General features: G+C 41.6%; 1 protein-coding gene across 1 annotated transcript in view; it reads left to right on the top strand.

The window, feature by feature from the left end:
* LOC120999265 (pecanex-like protein 2) overlaps positions 1–20,203 on the top strand; it is a 535,756-nt gene that overhangs the window by 387,248 nt on the left and 128,305 nt on the right. Inside the window, exon 13 of the mRNA XM_040430137.1 lies at positions 16,580–16,810. Coding sequence (XP_040286071.1) covers positions 16,580–16,810 — 231 coding nt within the window. The remainder of the gene's footprint in view (positions 1–16,579; positions 16,811–20,203) is intronic.

Below are 20,203 nucleotides of genomic sequence, written 5' to 3'. Positions count from 1 at the left end.
GAAAAACAGCAAAAGCCCAGCAGCTATGGTGTCAACTGCTCTCGCCAGTAGGTGCCCTTTTTAAACAGACAACGTCCACCGTACATATACAGTAGGGTGGCGGTTGTCTAAGGGTTCAAATAGCACAGGGTTTGTTTGTAAAAATGTTGTCTATTATTCTGTGCAGGTTGTGACTCCTCAACTGCAGTCTGGTCTGGGGTCTATATTTGTTTTAGGGATTGTACTTATTTTGGGGTTTGAGGTCTGTATTTATTCTGGGCTTTGTGTCTGAACGTACTTTGGGGTCTGGTGTCCAAATTCATTTGGGGGTTTGATAAGAGTTGTATGCACTATTTTTGATTAAGTTAGCGTTGCTTGAGGGGATATGGAAATCTGCATATTTGGTGCAGTTTTCCAATCCATTCTGCTACAGTGGGAGGTGTGGTGTTTAACCACTTTAAGGGGATCAGATATTTAGATGCAGCTAAAAAATGAGTAACTAAAGATGATGCGGATGGCCAGCATTCTGGAGTAGGGCAACAAGTGAGGGAGTTAGTGTTAACTTCAAACCCGTGACCTCTTTTGTTATGCGTTCCACTTCAGACCAGAAGGGGCGTATTATCGGACAGTACCACCAAATGTGAGTGTGAGTGCCAACTTGTGAGTTACATCTCCAACATAGATTGGTAGGAGAAAGTCCATGTGCATGGAGGAATTCAGGGGGTTTTGTACCACCTGGAGACTACTTTGTAGTGAGATTCTTGTAGGCGAATGCATCTTGAATAACCATGGGAGTTTTGAAGAATATGGGTTATTTAAAACTCACTAAGTGAAAGACCCAGTTCTTTCTCCCAAGAGGTAATGTACCCTGGATTATTCAGGTGGCTCTCGCTTCTGCATTGCTTTAGTACCTAAGATAGCTTCCCGAATTTGGGGACTGGAGATGACAAGTCGGACTCGAAGTCTGTTAAGTCTCTAAAAGGATAGTGAGTCTGAAGGAAGTCTTTACAGCAACTAGTAAAGTGGGATAAGTGTAGAAACGTAAGTGAGAAATTTGAGAGCAACAGTTTTAAATCAGCTTGACTGGGAATCCCCCCGCTCGGAAACATATTCAAGACTGGAACGTGTGCGAGCTGATCCCATATGGGTTTGAAGGTCAGGGTGTCTCTGCCCACGACCACGGGTATTAAGCTAGAGGGGACTAATGGAGAAAGAGTGGGTGATAGAGAAGGTGAGAGGAGAGCCCAAGTGCTGGAAGCTCCCTTGAAGAGCAAGTTGATTTCTGTAAACGTACATGTGTTGTGAGTTTTGGGGGGCAGCCACATGTCTCTCATTAAGTCCCCTTTGTAGGCCTTTGCAGCCCAGTGATTGGCGATTTCCGTGTCTTATAGAGTACTAAGATTGATCCATCTTCTCAGTTGGATCGCTCTATATATTGTTTGGACATCCGGCAGACCAATACCCCATCTCTTGGCTGGTCTGGTCAGGAGTTTGTGTGCCATACGTGGGCGTTTCTGCTTCCAAAGGTATCGTGAGAAAAGAGAGAGCAGTGTAGAGAAAAAGGTTTGTGGTAGTGCTATCGGTAGCATCTGAAGTTTGTATAAAACTTTAGGGTGGATATATGTTTGTATTACATTTTTCCTACCAATCCAAGATATCAGAGGAATATCATAATCTGCCAGAGATTTTTGAATCTCATTAAGGAGGGGGCAAAAGTTTATGTCGTATACTTTGGATATGGAGGTTGGGATTTGGACACCTAGATATTTGAGAGAGGTGGAAGCCCATGCAAAAGGATATTTTTTTTTTTGTCTCAAGTAGCACTGTTTGGTAAGGGATATATTCAGGATTTCTGATTTTGTGACATTTACTTTGAAGTTTGAGACTTCTCCAAATTTTTCAAACAAGTTAGCCAGGCAGGGGAGCCCAGTCTCTGGGGCGGGTAACAGGAAAAGGAGATCGCCAGCAAAGGCTAGTGCTTTCAGTTTGCCACTTGGTGTGGGAAAGCCGTTTATATTTGGATGCTGTCTTACTTGTTGAAGCAAAGTCTCCATAACAAGCACGAACAGGGTAGGGGAGAGTGGATATCCCTGCCTGGTCCCATTCATTATCTCAAAGGGGGGTGACAAGTAGTCATTTACTAGAAGGGAGGCTGATGGTTGGGAATAGAGCGTGAAAATGGCCTTTATAAAAGTGGTTGGGAATCCGAATTTCAGGAGTGTAGAGTGCATAAAAAGCCAATTGACTCTATCAAAGGCCTTCTTGGCATCTACTCTGAGAAGGGTTAGTGGTCTACTTTCGGCTTGAGCTTGGTGGATTACTGTCAGCAATTTGATCGTGTTGGTCCTTCCCTCCATGCCCGGGACAAACCCCAAGCTGTTCCTCGCCTATAAGGTGAGGCAGAAGTTTTTTTATGCGCAGGGACAGAAGTTTAGCCCAAATTTTGAGGTCTAAATTGAGAAGTGAAAAAGGTCTATAGCTTCCACATTCTTCCAGGTTTTTCCCTTATTTCGCAATAAGAGTGATGTGAGCCTCTTGTGTTTGTCTAGGAAGAGAGTCGCCTTTAAATAATGAGGAGCTAAGTGCGGTAAGGTGAGGCAAGAGCACATCTTGGAATTTTTTATAATAGAGCAAAGGGAGCCCGTCTGGGCCTGGGCTCTTCCCAGGAAGGAAAGAGGAAAGGACCAAGCTTACTTCCTTATTTGTGACAGGAGAGAGAAGGGAATTTATCATGGCTTGGTCTAGGCGTGGCATGGATAAGTCCTTCAAAAAGTCGTCAATCAGCTCTTGTTTGTGGGTGTTGCTCGTTGCAGTATGCGTTTCGCCAATGTTGTATAAGGCCGAATAATATTTATGGAAGGCTGCCGCCATTTCTGGTAGAGAGAAAGTTGTCAGACCCGTATGGTCTTTGATCTTATGAATATGTTGCTTTGCCCTCTCCTTCTTAATTAAAGAAGACATAAGCTTCCCTATTTTATTACCATGAGCAAAAGCTTATGTCTAAAGTGGAGATAAGCTTTGGCTGATTTATTTTGCATGTGGGTGATAAGTTTTTCCCTTAGGGTTCGCAGTTCTGTTTGCGTTTCTATCAGTCTAGAGTTTTTATGTTCCTTTTCTAGGAGTGCAATCTGCGATAAAATCGTGTCTATTTCTTTTTGCCTGTCCTTTTTTAGTTTAGATCCCCAGGAGGTGAATAGACCTCTGACATAGGCTTTGTGTGATTCACAGATTATTGGACAAGAGGCAGAATTTTTATTCAACTCAAAGAAGGTGGATATTTGTGTTTGTATATCAGAGAGGGCTTTGGTGTTTTCTAAAATTTGCTCATTCAGGCGCCACCTCCACGCTGTGGGTGGAGCATCAGATAGGGAGAGAGAAAGGTGGATCGGAGCATGGTCCGATAGAGAGAACAGAAATACCTGCGGTTGTTAGATGAGGTAGCAAGGATTTGTGGACCAATAGATAGTCCAATCTTTGGTGTGAGTTATGCACTGTGGAGAAATAAGAGTAGTCCTGAGCGGAGGGGTTCTGCAATCTCCAGGCATCTATAAGAGAAAGATCTGAAAGTTTGGATTGTAATTTAGCTAAGGCTCGCTGAGAGGTACTGGATTTAGAGGTTGAGGAATCAAGTACAGGGTTTAAGGTGATATTTAGGTCGCCACCACCCAGAATTACCGGGCCATCCGCAATTAGCTTGAGTTTATCTAAGGCATCCAATAACCATGGAATCTGTGCATGGTTAGGGGCGTATATGTTTGCTAGTGTAAGTTTAGTCGCATATATTTGGGTCCTTAAAAATTACATTCTGCTCTCTGGGTCAGCATATTGTTTCTCCACTTTAAGCGGCAAGGATCGTTGAACCGCAATGGATACTCCTTTGGATGCTGAGGTAGCATGACATACATGATACCAGTTGGCAAAATATCTAGTGGGCGAATTTTGTTTTGATTAAAATGAGTCTCCTGTAGGAATATAAGGGAAGCCTTAAAGGGGTTGTCCGAGTTATGAAAAAAAATAATATAGCACTGAAAATCGGATATATAACTGAGCTAAGCAAGTTTTATGCAAAAAAAATATATATTTTTCCTCATTTCCCTGGTTCTTTTCTGGCCCTTTGTTTACATGCAATAAAAACCATCTCTGCCCCTCCCCCTGCTCTGCTAAGGGAGTGAATACAAGTGCTGCCCTGAGTGACATATCTGCCCCTCCCCCTGCTCTGCTAAGGGAGTGAATACAAGAGCTGCACTGAGTGACATGTCTGCCTGCTGGGAGACTCTGCAGCATGTTGTATGTGTAGGACTACAAGTCCCAGCTGTATAATGACACTGCTAATACACACAGGATCTTCCCCCTACCTTCTTGTGTAATGCTCTCTCTAGTATGTCAGATCATGTGCCCAGAATTGTCTCTCACTGCCTGCAGAGCTGTGCAGCTGAAGGGGTTAAGAATCGTAGCAGAGAGTAGACGGCAGTGAAGGGGGGGGGGGGGGCGTGGCCAGCACAGTGACATCTAGTTTACAGGCTTGTAAACGACCTTTATCAGAGCAGGGAGAGAAGCTGACATCACAGGTCATGTGACCCTCAGTGAAATCTGAGAAACCAGCCACTGGAGATAAAGTGCGTTAATTGGAAAGCTGTTACATTTGCTTAGTTAGGAACATAGAAAGAACAAAAAAATAACTCGGATAACCCCTTTAAGTTTCCTAAGAATGTTGATCACATGATGTCTCTTATTGGGGGTATTTAAGCCCCGTACATTAAAAGATGCGCATTTAGTCTCACCCATGTCCACGAGGTCCTTTAACGCCCGAGTCGAAGAGCAGAGAAGAGAATCAGGTAGGGTGATAGAATAGGGAAGGAAGAGCTCGAAAGTTGAGAAAGAGGGGATGTATAGACAAGCAGCAGTAAGTAGGGGAGGGTAGAGACAACCCAGTGAGTGACAAGGAAGAAGGGAATATGGGAAGGAGTAAAAAGAATGGGGAGTCTAAGTGGGGAAAAGGATAAAGTGGGGGATAAGTGAGTGCATTCAGAAACTTTCAGGAAGAACAGTAGATGAAGAAGAGAACAGAAGGGGGGGGGGGGAGAATAATCCTCAAAACCGGAGATAAGTCTTGACCTGTGGTGTACAAACACATAGCATTATGCATAACATAGAAAATCGCCAATATTAGGCAGTGTGTAACAGTAACAGTCATGAGCCGGGGGGGGGGGGGGAGGGGAGGGTAGGGGAAGGGACTAGAAACTCAATATAAGCCAATTTATAGGAACTCTAGTATATGTATTCCTTCAGGTTCAAATGATGTCAAATGGAAGCTATGACCTTGTATGATAGTTTCAAATGCTTATATCTTTATAACGAAGTGGTTAGTAGTAAAGGGGAGGTCAGCAAGGAAAGAGTAGGAGTTAGAGGTAAGGAAAATAGGTTAGGGATGGGGAGTATCTAGAAAACTTCTGACATTAAATGAGAACATTTTGTCTTAATGATGCTCCCTCCTTTCCCCTAGTGAGAATGTACATTTCCTGATAAAAAGTATCTTCAAAAATGGTCAAATGTTTTCATGACACTAAATCAATGTCACATTCTCTATAACCAGTGGATGTAGGGCGAGGAAATGAAAGAGCATCACCACCGACTAAAAAACAAGCCATCTATCTTTGCATTTAAAGGAAATAGCACTAAACAACAAGAGAGACGGATTAATCACATCCAACATAAATCTTGAGTAGTTTCCTTTCAGAGAGAGTCATGGGAGTCTGGGAGAGAGTGTCAAGGGCCTGCTTGGGGAAGGGGGGGGGGGTAAGGAACAGTTCCTGTAGATTTTGAGGGATTATCTTCACACTTGGTTGAGGAAATAGATTTTCTTTCGATTCGAGAGTCCATCTTGAGACAGGGGATCTGATAGAAGTCTATAGGATTTTGGAGGTAACTTCACTGACCATTGTGGGAAGTTGTTAAAGGTTGTGAGGTATAAGAACTAAAAGTAAAAGTCAGCGGTGTGGTGAGTTGGCAGAAGTTGAGAGTAGAATTCGGGCGTGTAATAGTGTGCCAGTCCTCCGATTGCGGCAGAGGTGGTAAGTGCGCCAAATCCGCAGCTGGAGACCATGATGGTATTTCCACCGGTTCTATTTCCAAGGTGGACCATGCAATTTCAAGGTCTGCTGGGGTTTGCAATTTTTCAGCACGGAGATCCCAAAAGGGAAGAGCCAAGCATATTGAAGCCCTTTCGCTCTCAGCCTATTCAGTAATGGACGTAGCAGGCGCCTTTTCTGGAGCGTGAAAGTTGCAATGTCCTGGTATAAGGATATCTCTTCGCCTGCGTAGCTAACAGGGCTCTTTTCCCTAGCTGAGCGGAGAATCGCGGCCGTGTCTACATATGAGAGCATACCGCATATAACATCACAGGGTGGCTCATTTGGCTTGGGTTTCAAGCGCAGAGCCCTATGTATACGCTCAATCACAACTGCCATGGCCCGTTCCGATTCGAGTAAATCGGTAAATATCTCCTACGCCACATTAGGAAGAGCGTCGCCCGCCCAGGTTTCAGGGATCTCCTTGAAGCGGATGTTTTTACGTCTACTTCTATTTTCCTGGTCTTTAATTAATGTGAAACTGTATTTACGTGCGACTCTAACTGTTCTGTTCTAGCGGCTAATGCTGAGGCATGGGAAGTTAGTTCTGTACATGTCGTCTCCAAGGCCTCCGTCTGGAACCCAAGGGCATTTAATTCCGTTTTTATATCAGCTAGGTCCTCTCTTACCGGTTTCAATGCTTGTGTGAGAGCTTTCTTCAACACTGCCGCTGTAAGTGCTTCATCTGGAGCTTGTTCCTCGTCGCTGCTTGAGCGGTGATCGTCTTCTGATTCCCGGTGAGGGGTAAGCTCCGGCGCCATCTTGGCCAAGTAAGCCGGCGGGTGCGTGTGTCTCTTAGCAAAGAGTTTTGTGACCACTTCTTGGTTAGTTTTCGACCTTCACCATCTCTGGGCTGGTAGTGACCTATTTTGCCCATATTTTAAGCGATTTCAGGTGTATTTCAAAGCTATGTGAGAGTACTTAGCAGGAGAGCTCCTTCTCACGCTGCCATCCAGTCCGCGGTCAAGCTCCACCCCCTCGACATATAATTATTCTGTTATGACTTTTATTTATTTTTTGTAATGATGAAAATAAAGCCAAATTTTATTTATATTTCTGTAACAATAAATATTTTATTATTTAAAACATGGTTTGCATGTAGTTATTGATGTTGACATTTATCAAGTCCACATAACTTTCATAACAAGTTTATTCTTCAAACACAGTTATAGATGAAAATACTTTATCACAAATTAGGTATACTAAATTTATAAAGAAGTTAGTCCATGTATAGAACGCCAAATTCAAGTATCAGGCCCATACTCTTATGGTACCTTGGACAGTGTCTTCAAGTGTCAGTTTGTTGCTGGTGTGTTTCCAGGATGGCCAACCTGCAGAACCACCTCTGCTGACAAAATACTACTTTATAAACAGGCCCCGGTGGCGAATAATGCTGTAGACTGTTAGGACATGATGGGCTTTGTACTTTGTCACAATATAATAATAGCAAAGACAGGTGCACTCTGCGGTTACCGTTAACTATTATTATATTGTTATATTGGTTGTTATTGCAAGCTTAAAAGAGGTATTTGAGGATTACAGTAGGGCTAAATATGTCAGCTTAAATATTATGTATACTTGTACACATTTTAAAGTGCGCTGACAATCAAGATCACTTTTGCAAACATATTTAGTCCTGCTATCAATCCCAGCCCACAAGCCCACGTCAAGGGTCCTCTTTGTCTTGCGAGTCCCTACACTATCTTTAAAAAATAAAATCTGTCTACAAATAAAAGTTACAACTAAACTAGGCCGAGTCCAGATGTAATTATTGTCTGCCCAGAACTGCATCCATCTGCCACGAAAATGCACCCTCAGGGCTACAGAAGTTCTCGGCATAGAGGTCTCGAACTGCAAGTCCTTCAGTTCCATGCCGGCCATGACCAGTCATGTCCAATCCTCCAGATGAGGAAGAATATGTTCCTGTTTCCTCCAAACTAGCATCTAAGGGAGCATCATGAATCCTGACGAAGTTGTGCAGGATCACACATGCTTGAATAACCAAAGGGGCATTGTCCGATGACATCTGTAAGGATGACAGGAATACTCTCCACTTGTTGGAAAGTTTTCCAAACGCACACTCTACATACCGACGGGCTCTTGTCAGCCTATAGTTCAATATACGTCGTTTGTCATCCAGGTTGCGTCTGGGGAAGGGGCGCATAACATGTGGTGTCAAAGCAAACCCTTCATCAGCCACAATTACAAATGGTGCCGGTGGTCCCGCAGAACTAGGCAGCCTTCTGGGTTCTGGAAGGGCAAGTAGGTTGGCATGAAGTCTCTCACTCCATCTAGAACAACTGAAAATGTGCGCATCTGCAGTGCTTCCATAGGCCCCAATATCCACAAATATAAACTTATAAGTAGTGTCTGCCAAACCCAACAGCACTACTGAAAAGTATTGCTTATAATTGTAGAACCAGGACCCAGAGTGAGACGGCTTCTTAACACGTATATGTTTGCCATCCATTGCCCCTAAGCAGTTCGGAAACTGCATCTAGATGAAATCCCTCAGCAATTCGGATCCAATCCTCAGTCTTGGGCTCTGACATCACTGTGTCCCGGAGTCGCTGCCAAATCACTTGACATGTTTGACGAACAATTCCAGAAATCGTTGAGACGCCCAGCAGGAACTCAAAAAGCAGTGATGCAAATGAATTCTCAGTTGCCAGAAATCTAAAAAACCTAACAAAAAATAATAAAATTACTTTTAACAAGTCTTGCACTGCAACATGACATTAATTTTATCTATACACACTAATATATATATATATATATATATATATATATATATATATCATAACATCTGGCGAGCACATTCAGTTGAAATATAAAAACACAGATTTCCCACAGGTCAGATATACCCAAACATTAACAATCGATTGAAAGACAAAAGAGACCACGGCACTTTCATAATGTGTCAAAATGTGTAGTCCTTTTAGTCACCCATGCAACGTTTTACTTAACTTACTAGGGGCATTTTCAAGCTAGCAAACATTCCCAGTTAAGTGGACTAATTTGTTGCATGCGTGAATAAAAGGAATACACATTTTGACACCTTATGTGAGGGCCATGTTCTCTTTTGTCTTTTTACGTATACATGTCTATATATATATAGTACATTAACTCCTTCCCAACCAGCCGCGTAATAGTATGGCTCAGTGGGACGTGACTTGCCACCCAGCGCCGTACTATTATGGCCAGCGCCCGCCTGATCAGCTGTAGGGGACCGGCTGTTCCCGTTAGCTGGACCCCTGCTGTATGCGCCGGGATTGGTGAAAACACAGATGCCGAAGCATTAACCCCTTCTATGCCGCGGTCAGCGCTGACCGCAACATAGAAGGGGTTTGCTATAGGTGAGGGAGCCCATCGGGCCCCAGCGCTGCTGTGGCGGGGACCCGATGGTTGAGAAGGCAGACCGATGCCATGCAGAGGCTGCCCAATGCCTTGCACGGCATCAGGACCTTCCTTCTACGGGTGCCCAGGAGATCCAGCCCCAGGCTTGGTCTCCTAGGCAACCTGTTAGTGTATTACTCTGTGTAATACACTAACAGGCAATGCATTACAATACAGATGTATTGTAATGCATTGCAGAGGGGATCAGACCCCCAAAAGTTAAAGTCAGAAATAAAGTTATAAAAGTAAAAAGCTGTGTTTTTAATAAAAAATAAAATTTCAAGTAAAAAAAGAAAAAACGCCCCTTTTCCCCTGATTTTATAATAAAAAAATTGAAAAAAAAACACATATATTAGGTATCGCCGCGTCCATAACGACCGGCTCTATAACTATATCACATGAGCCACCCCGTCCGATAAACACCATAAAAATTTAAAAATTAAAACTGTCAAAAAAAGCCATTTTTGTCACCTTACATCACTAAAAGTGCAACACCAAGCGATCAAAAAGGCATATGTCCCACAAAATGATACCAATAAAACTGTCACCTCATCCCTCAAAAAATGAGCCCCTACATAAGAAAATCGGTAAAAAAAATTAAAAAGCTAAGGCTCTCAGACTATGGAGACACAAAAACATCTTTTTTTTTGCTTCAAAAATGCTATTATTGTGTAAAACTTACATAAATAAGAAAAACATAAACATATTGGGTATTGCCACGTCCGTAACGATCTGCTTTATAAAAATATCACATGACCTAACCCCTCAGGTGAACGCTGTAAAAATAAATAAATGAAAACTGTGCCAAAATTACCAATTTTTTGGCCACCTTGCCCCGTAAAGTGTAATAATGAATTATCAAAAAATCATATGTACCCAAAAATGGTACCAATAAAAATGTCAATTCTTCCTGCAAAAAACGAGCCCCTGCTCAAGACGATATAGAAAAATAAAAAAAATAAGGCGTTCCGAAAATGGAAACACAAAAACATATTACTTTTTTCAAAAATGCTTTATTATGTAAAACTGAAACAAACAAAGAAAGTAGACATATTTGATATCATTGCGTCCGTAACAACCTGCTCTATAAAGATATCACATGATCTACCTTGTCAGACGAATGTAAAAAATAAAAACGGTGCCAAAACAGCCATTTTTTTGTTACCTTGCCTCACAAAAAACGTAATATAAAGCAATTAAAAATCATATGTACCCCAAAATAGTACCAATAAAACTGGCACCTTATCCCCTAGTTTCCAAAATGGGGTCACTTTTTGGGAGTTTCTACTGTAAGGGTGCATGAGGGGGGCTTAAAATGGGACATGGCATCTGAAAACACGTCCAACAAAATCTGCCTTTCAAAAACCATATGGCGTTCCTTTCCTTCTGCTCTCTGCCATGTGCCCTTACATTAGTTTGCGACTACATGTGGGGTGTTTATTTAAACCACAGAATCAGGGTAATAAATATTGAGTTTTGTTTGGCTGTTAACTCTCGATGTGTTAAAGAAAAAAATGGATTAAAATGGAAAATCAGCAAAAAAAGTGAAATTTTGAAATTTCATCTCCATTTTCCTTTAATTCTTGTGGAACACCTAAAGGGTTAACAAAATTGGTAAAATCAGTTTTGAGTAGCTTGAGGGATGTAATTTCTACAATGGGGTTTTTTATGGGTGGTTTCAACTATGTAAGCTCCACAAAGTGACTTCAGACCTGAACTAGTCCTTAAAAAGTGGGTTTTGGAAATTTTCTAAAAAAATTTAAGAATTGCTTCTAAAATTCGAAGCCTTCTAACGTCCTAAAAAAATAAAATGACATTTACAAAATGATGCCAACATAAAGTAGACATATAGGGAATTTTAAGTGATAAATATTTTATGAGGTATCACTTTCTGTTTTAAAAGCAGAGAAATTAAAATTTTTAAAATTGTGAATTTTTCTAAATATTTGTTAAATTTGGGATTTTTTCATAAATAAAGGTGAAATATATTGACTCAAATTTATGACTATCATGAAGTACAATGTGTCACGAGAAAACAATCTCAGAATGGCTTGGGTAAATAAGTGTTCTAAAGTTATCACCACATAAAGTGACACATGTCGGATTTGCAAAAAATGGCCTGGGCAGGAAGGTGAAAACTGGCCTGGGGTATAAATTGTTAACAACAATACATATATTTGACAACACAAAACTTGAACAACAAAGACAACATTCAACTTACCTCAACGTCACAATGAGCGCCTCATATTTGTGTCCTGGCGTGTGAGGCCAGGACACAGAGCCGCTAACAAAATGTCAAAGCTGCTCACAGACATACGACAATACCGATTAAATTTATCATGATGCTGTCGCAGATCCATGTACAGTGTGTGGAAGTGGCCCTTCCTGCGCCACTGCAAGAGAATTGGATGAATCCAATTCCTCCTCCTCGGTTCCTCATCCAGCATAGTTGGCTGCTGTCGTTGTAGTCGAGTATGCAGCAAGCACAGGAGAACCTCTTCCTCAGAGTTGTATGGAGTATCCCAAGACCAGTATATATAGGGGCTGTGAAAAATGGGTTGAGTCTAAAGTTAACTCATTCATGGTTCTGTTTTATGTCCGCAAAAAACGGAACAGCAACGGAAACCATACTGAAGCCATACAGACCGTTTTTGCGGAATAACGGAAAGGAAACGAAACCGCAATGGAAACACAACGGACCGCAAAAACGGAACAATGGATCCTTTTTAAAACAGACCGCAAAACACACACGGTCATGGGAACGAGCCCTTTTGCTGGGCTTCCTGGTTTTAGAAACACCCTACATTTGGCCCTAATCTTTTTCCTGGACATACCATAGGACTCATTAGTAAAAGAGCACCATGCATATTTGATTCACATTGTTGTGATTTACGCAACTTGTGCTGACAACTGTAGAGGCTTTGGGGTGAAATAATAAATAGAATTCCTGAGAAGTGACCCTATAACAGGAACTACACCTCTCAAGGTATTTATTAAGGGGTGAAGTGAGCATTTTTACCCCACAAGTTTTCCACAGATATGGCATTTCACTGCCAATATGTTGTTCTGAGCTTGTGCCATCGGGGACACACAATGCCCTTTAAATTGTTAGGCAGGTTCTACTGGGCACTGAAATGGCATAAACATGGGTGTAAACTGCTGCAGGGTTCAGAAGGGAAAGACTGCTATTTGGCTTTTGCAGCGCCGATTTTGATGGATTCATTTACAGACGCTATGTGGCTATTGAACAGCGTGTGGGGTACCAGTCATTTTCTGACAACCATACATTTATGAACCATTTTCTGAGAACCACACATTAATGTTTCTCTCGACGGTGCCCGGTTAGGGCTCATTTTTTGCCAGACGAGTTGTCATCATCATTGGTTCTGTTTCCGGGTACATATGACTTTTTGGTCATTTTTCATTTAGATTTTTGGGAAGAAGGATAAACAGATTTTTGGATTTTGTTACTGCGGCGTGCATTGTGCGGAAAAACCAATTGTGCAGATACCAATGTTATATAGTTTTTTTTATGTTTTACCACTTTTAGACAAAGTTTGCTTGAAAACAAAATCATGTTTTGCAACATGATTTTCTGAGAGCCATATTTTTTGTATTTTTTTGCCAAAGTGGGAGTTTTTGGGGGAATAAGGTGATGTTTTCGTTGGTATTTTTTGTGTGGCAAGGGCACCAAAAAATGGCTCTTTTTGGAGCAGTTATTTTTTTCTTTTACGGTGTTCATCTGAGGGGATAGATCATGTGATTTGTTTATAGAACATGTCATTACGGATGCAGTAATGTCTAATATGTCTATGTTTTGGTAAGTTTAACACAATGAAACATTTTTTTAAAAGAAAAATGTTTTTGTGCGCCATTTTCTGAGAGCCTTATTTTTTTTTATTCTTCTACCGATGGTCTTGTGTTGGGGGTCATTTTTGCCAGATGAGGTGTTTTCATTTTTCATTGGGATACATAGAGAGTCAATTATTATACTGAAATACGTCTCATTTACCATTTTCTACACCTGTTTTAGGCATAAAAAAAAAGTCTAAATGTAAGACAGCTAGGAAGCTGTCACACATTTAGAACTGTAGCTGGATATAACAAAGTTATGGAGAGGCCGGTGCCTCTTCATAACTTCGGCGGATCCTCCTCCAGCTATGGAGCTTTATTAAGCATCTAAAACACCTGTCTTAATAAATGTGCTCCATAATACTTTTTGATCACTTGATATTACACTTTTTGGCAAGGTGAGATGAGCGAATAAAAAAAAAAATAGATTTGGACGGTTCGCCGAATTTTTCCCAGAAATTTGATTCGAACTGAATTTATTCATGACGAATCACATAAAAAATAAGCTATTTCCTGGCTGCAGAGAGCCTGTATATTGGTGTGGAACACTGTGCATTGCAGAAACATGCATAGGTAGTCCGCTGTGATAGTGAAACGGTTACTTTGCGTCAGTATGACACAGTAGAAAGGGTGTCGGCAGAAAGTTTGTGTTGACGTCACAGTTTATTTTTCCCTTCTTCTGATCATCACAAAAACAACCACAAAAAAAATTATCCTGTCTTTTAAGCCTCCGCCTTCACACGGTCAGCATTTGGTCCGTAATCCATCAGTATTGCTAAGGCCAAAAAAAACAGCAGAGGATCCAAAACAGAGATGACACGTCACTGCAATATTTGCCTTTCTTCTGTGTTTTGTACCCACTTCTGCTTTTGGCTTCCAAATCATGAGCACATTCTGATGCAAAATAGGGACCGTATGGTATGGGCCTTACGGATGCTCCAAAGAAAGGATCAGGTGTGTTTTTCCTTTTGGTGTCCTTATGACAGATCATAAGATAGGTAAAATAAATGGTTATGTCAACAAGGCCAAACGGGGACACTAGAGGCCCCATCACAGATTAAAGAGGGTGGCAACTGCATGAGGAGTCAACACCATAATGGCCCAGTCACAGAGTGGTGAGGTGGCAACCACATGAGGAGTCCTCATAGTGGTGAGTCACAGAGTGGTGAAGGTGGCAACCGCATGAGGGGTCAACACAATGGACCAGTCATAGAGTGGTGGGGGTGGCAACTGCATGAAGAGTCAACATAGTGGCACAGTCACGGAGAAGGGAGGGTGGCAACTGCATGAAGAGTCAACAGAGTGGCGGGGTGGCAACCACATGAGGAGTCAACATAATGGCCAATTCACAGAGTGTTCAGGTGGCAACCGAATGAGTAGTCAACATAATTATAATTTCCCCCATTCTTAGATATATTGCCCTTCACTGCAGCTTAATTTTTTTGCTGTTATTTATCAGACCAGAGCGCTGTTCATAATGGAATCAAAATGACACAAATATGGCACACTTGCTCTATTAGCAAGACATAGTCATATGTTTAGGCAAATGCTTTTTTAGGGACATGCCTCTCTTGAATGCACCGCATTAATTATTTTCTGTATATACTACACCCCTAGTTGAATACCTTAAGGGGTGTAGGTTTGTAAAATGAAGTGAAATTGTTATTTCTGGGGGTTGCTGTCACTGTCAATACCCCTAAAAATATAGGCTGGGGCCTGACATTCAAAGCAAAAGGTTGCACACTTCATTTTAGGCCCAGTTGTATGTCCAGTAAGCAGATTGGGGCTAAACTGTGGGTGATTCCACACGCAGAAGAAACCAGCACAATAAAATTTGGGGTGTTTTTCATCAGGTTCCTCTGATTTGCATAAAAACTGTCATGATAGTGACATAATAGTGAAAAAAACAACTAATTGGGCCAAAATACTCACTACACCCCTAGACCTGGGGGGGGGGGGGTTATCATTTTAGCCTGTGCCTGTGTAAGTGTGCAAAATTTGTGCTTTGCTGGGTGCACCTTTTCTTTTGGGCCCAAAAAACAGTAACTGCATTAGTTTTGCATTTTAATCTGTTGACCATGTGTGATAAACGACATTACAAAAGGTTTTCCTGGACTACAAAAATATGGCTGCTGTCTTCCAAAAAGGCACCACTCCTGTCCACAGGTTGCATGTGGTATTACAGCTCAGCACCATTCACTTTAATGGAGCTGAGCTACAATGCCAGAGACAACCTATGGACAGGTGTGGTGCTGTTTTTGGAATAAACAGCCATGTTTTTCTAATCCTGGACAACCTCTTTAAAGGGAATCTGTCACCTGGTTTGACCATATTAAGCGCTCACCATTGCCATGTTTAATAAAATACCTTATATCCTGCAGTGGTTTTCTTTCTTATATTCATGCTTTCATTTTGCTAAAAAAGCGATCTTTGTATTATGCAAATGAACCCTGAAGGTGCCCTGAGGGGCGTTATTCTTCACCCTCTGAGCCCAGTAACTCCTCCTGCAGTGCCTAGACCGCCTTTATTTAGAGCCCAAGCACGCCTCCTCGCTATGCAGTATCGTCCTACAGCCTAGTTTAACGGCGCCGCCCCCTATGCTACGTCAGCTTATTCATTCAAGCCACGCACCTGGAATCTTCAATTCGTCCATCTGAAATCTCGCGCAGGCGCAGTACCGCCTACTGCCTGCGCCTTTGCGATCCAACCGCTCCTGAGGGTGCCCTCTGGGCACCTTCAGGGTTCATTTGCATAATACAAAGTTTGCTTTTTTTTTGCAAAATGAAAGCATGAATATAAGAAAGAAAACCACTGCAGGATATAAGGTATTTTATTAAACATGGCTATGGTGAGAGCTTAATATGGTCAAACCAGGTGACAGATTCCCTTTAAAGATCTTATGGTGGTATGTGAAGTACACCAGCACCCAGAGGTGATGACGAGTTCCTGCGATGTACAATAGTACAGTGTTGAAACCCCCTGCTGCTCCAGAATTAATCATTTTAACATAGTCCACACTCTGACCTCTGTTTCCAAGGCTGCAGCAGTGCACCATGAGACCATCACTGCTGGAGCTGTATGGGATTTCAAACGTTAGTTTATGTTAATTATTTCTAAAAGTATTTACAACACATCATGAATTCAAAAAATAGATTTTGATCATTCGGTTATTTATGTTAATGTGAACACAGAATGACAATTATATTTTTGCATGTGTGTAACAGAGTCAGTTTGCTTGTCCAGAAGAGTATGAGGATCCTTGTGCACTTTATGAAGCAATCAAGACGTTTGGGGAAAAGATTGTAATTTGTGATGAAGAAGATCCTGCATGGAGGTCTGCTATTTTGTCTAACGAGAATGAACTGCTGACTTTAAGGCATGTTGTTGAAGATGGAAATGATGATTACAGTGTCATAATGCTTCACAAAAGCTACCTTAATTTCAAAGTTATCAAGGTACAAATCATATAAAATGTTTACATTAATATATGGTCCATGTTGTCTTAAAGATGTTAAAGGTGTTGTCTCACATTAAGACTTCCTTTATACAATGCAGACAATATAATAGCTCTCACAGAAACTGCAGTAATTCTAGGACTGATCTACATATAGTGGTAATTTAAAACACAATCTATGGTGTTGTACAGTATATACATGAAGTTTATTACAGTATCATAAAATATACATATACTTTATCAAATGTTTTTTGGTGAAACAGAAACATAAAAGCAGGGACAGACTGGCCATGTAAATTCCCTAAGCAATGATTGGACAATGCAGCAATGTGACTTGCCATTTCTGAAAGTGTTGGCCTAGTCTTCACACCTAAGAGAGAACAACAAAGGCAGAATTTTTGAGACACTTATTTAATCTCTTATGAACGCAGCTAATTTGGTTGTCAAGAAAAAAGTGCATTATTTTCATTTTTGCATCTGTGTCTTCCAGGAACTATAACTTTTCTATCAATATAGCTTTATCAGTCCTTATTTTTTGCAGGACATGTTGGCACCATTTTAGGGTATATGTAGTGTAATGAAAATTTTTTATTAAAACATTTTGGAGTGGGAGTGGAAAAAGTAAACAGCAATTTGCAATTTTTTGAGTTACATTTTTTAGATTTTGGGGGTCATTTACTAGTCTGAAATTTGTGGCACAATGGTTAGTAGCGCCGCTATCTGCGACTTCGCCCTGCTCACGCCAGTTCTAAAATTTGGGTCGTGGTGTGGGCCTGTCTCATTCATCATTTTCTACGCCTGCTTTAGTCATAGAAAATGGTCTAAATGTAAGACAGCTTGAAACTGTCTTACATTTAGAACTAGCGCTGGATCCTCTGCCAGCTGTGGGTCTTTATTAAGACTGGCGTCTAAAACGCCAGTCTTAATAAATGTGCCCCATTTGTTTTTACAGCATTCACCATGCAGTACAGTGGTCCTTCAAGATATAATGACCTCATAGTACAATATTTTCAATGTACAATGGTATTTCCTGGGCAATCATAAGTTGAAACCAGACTCAATATGCAATGACTCAGATCCTGAAGAAGCTCCTGCCCTCATCAAGGAAAGTGATTTGCAGCTTCCAGCATCTATTCTTGTCATATGTAAGGACTTTACAGTATCTATAATAGTAATCTGATTATTTTTCTTTTATCTTGATTTACTCTTATGTTGGGATGGCATCTTGGGGCTTTGGAACCAATTATTAGTTTTCCATAGAATTATATACTCAAATATATACATAGAAGTTACAATGGTTTCAACTAGAGATGAGCGAATTTCTCAAAAATGTTATTTGACCGTTTCGCCGAATTTTCTGAAAAGATTTTATTCGATCCAAATTCATTCATGACGAATCACGTAACAAATGAGCTATTTCCCGAATAGCGTTAAAAAAAAAAATATTTTTAATGGCTGCAGAGAGCCTGTACAGTGGTGTAGAACATTGTGCCTTGCAGTAAACACGCATAGGGAGTCTGCTGTGGTAGTGAAACAATACTGTGAGTCAGTATGACACACATGACAGGCATGGCTCTTAGAATCACTGCACACTTCACTTATTTGGGCAGTTACGGGCCAAAACTGACCAAATAACTCAAGTATGCACTCAGCCTTACAGGTCGATGTTAACGCCAGGTATAAAGAATTGTGCAGAGGCCCAAGATCCTACTGTAGCGTGAAAAAGCGCACTACTTTTGCACAGTCAGCTGATTCCATATAGATGTCTACAGAACCTGTTATATTAAACGCTTATACAAGTAGAGCCCCCCTGACAGAGTGGAGAGGGTGTCAGCAGTAAGTTTGTGTTGACGTCACAGATTATTTTGCCCTTCCTCTGATCCATCAGAACAATAACCCCCCCAAAAAACAGATCCTGTCTGTTGAGCATCCGTTTTCACTTGGTTAGCATTTGGTCAAAAGCCAAAAAAAACAGGAGTGGATCCAAAAAAGAGATGACACATGAATGGAATATTTGCATGTCTTCTGTCGCCTTACAGCTGCTACACAGACATTGTGCGTCTCATTTTTCCTTCCTTCTGACAGATAAGAAGGGTCAAATAAATGATGATGTCAACCAGGTCAAAAAGGCAAAATAGTGGCTCAGTCATGGAGTGGGGAGGGTGGTAGAATAGATTGAGAAGTCCAAAGAGTGGCCCAATGACATAGTGTTGAGGTATCAGCAGCATGAGGAGACCACAGAGTGGCTCAGTGACATAATGGGGAGGTGGCAGCAGCATGAGGAGACCACAGAGTGGCCTATTTACATAGTGTTGAGGTGGCAGCAGCATGAGGAAACCACAGAGTGGCCCAGTGACATAGTGTTCAGTTAGCAGCAGTATGAGGAGGCCACAGACTAGCAAGCTGACATAGTGTGGAGGTGGCAGTAGCAGCAGCATGAGGAGGCCACAGAGTGGCCCAGTGACATAGTGTTGAGTTAGCAGCAGCATTAGGAGACCACAGAGTGGCAAGGTGACATAGTGTGGAGGTGGCAGCAGCAGCATGAGGAGGCAACAGAGTGGCCCACTGATATAGTGCTGAGTTAGCAGCAGCATGAGGAGACCACAGAGTGGCAAGGTGACATACCATATTGAGGAGGTGGCAGCAGCAGCATGATGAGACCACAGAGTGGCCCAGTGACATAGTGTTAAGTTAGCAGCAGCATAAGGAGGCGATAGATTGGCCCAGTGACATACAGGTGAAACTCAATTTTTTTTTATATTGTGCAAAGTTCATTTATTTCAGTAATGCAACTTAAAAGGTGAAACTAACATATGAGATAAACTCATTACATGCAAAGCGAGATATTTCAAGCCTTTATTTGTTTTAATTGGATGATTATGGCTTACCGCTTATGAAACCCCGAAGTCACAATTTTGAGGTAACCTTTGCTTAGGGGGTATGGATTAAATAGCTGACTAGAGTGTGACACTTTGAGCCTAGAATATTGAACCTTTTCACAAAATTCTAATTTTAAGCTGCATTTCATGCAATTCCTTTTTATTTGCATTACTGAAATAAATGGACTTTTGCACGATATTCAAATTTTTCGAGTTTCACCTGTAGTGTTGAGTTAGCAGCAGCATGAGGAGACCACAGAGTGACAAGGTGACATAGTGTGGAGGTGGCACCAGCAGCATGAGGAGGCAACAGAGTGGCCCACTGATATAGTGCTGAGTTAGCAGCAGCATGAGGAGACCACAGAGTGACAAGGTGACATAGTGTGGAGGTGGCATCAGCAGCATGAGGAGGCCACAGAGTGGCCCAGTGACATAGTGTTGAGCTAGCAGCAGCATGAGGAGACCACAGAGTGGCAAGGCGACATAGTGTGGAGGTGGCAGCAGCAGCATGAGGA

The sequence above is a fragment of the Bufo bufo genome, chromosome 4 (assembly GCF_905171765.1).
Source record: "Bufo bufo chromosome 4, aBufBuf1.1, whole genome shotgun sequence".
Lineage (NCBI taxonomy): Eukaryota > Metazoa > Chordata > Amphibia > Anura > Bufonidae > Bufo > Bufo bufo.
This window is presented reverse-complemented; position numbering and strand designations above follow the sequence as displayed.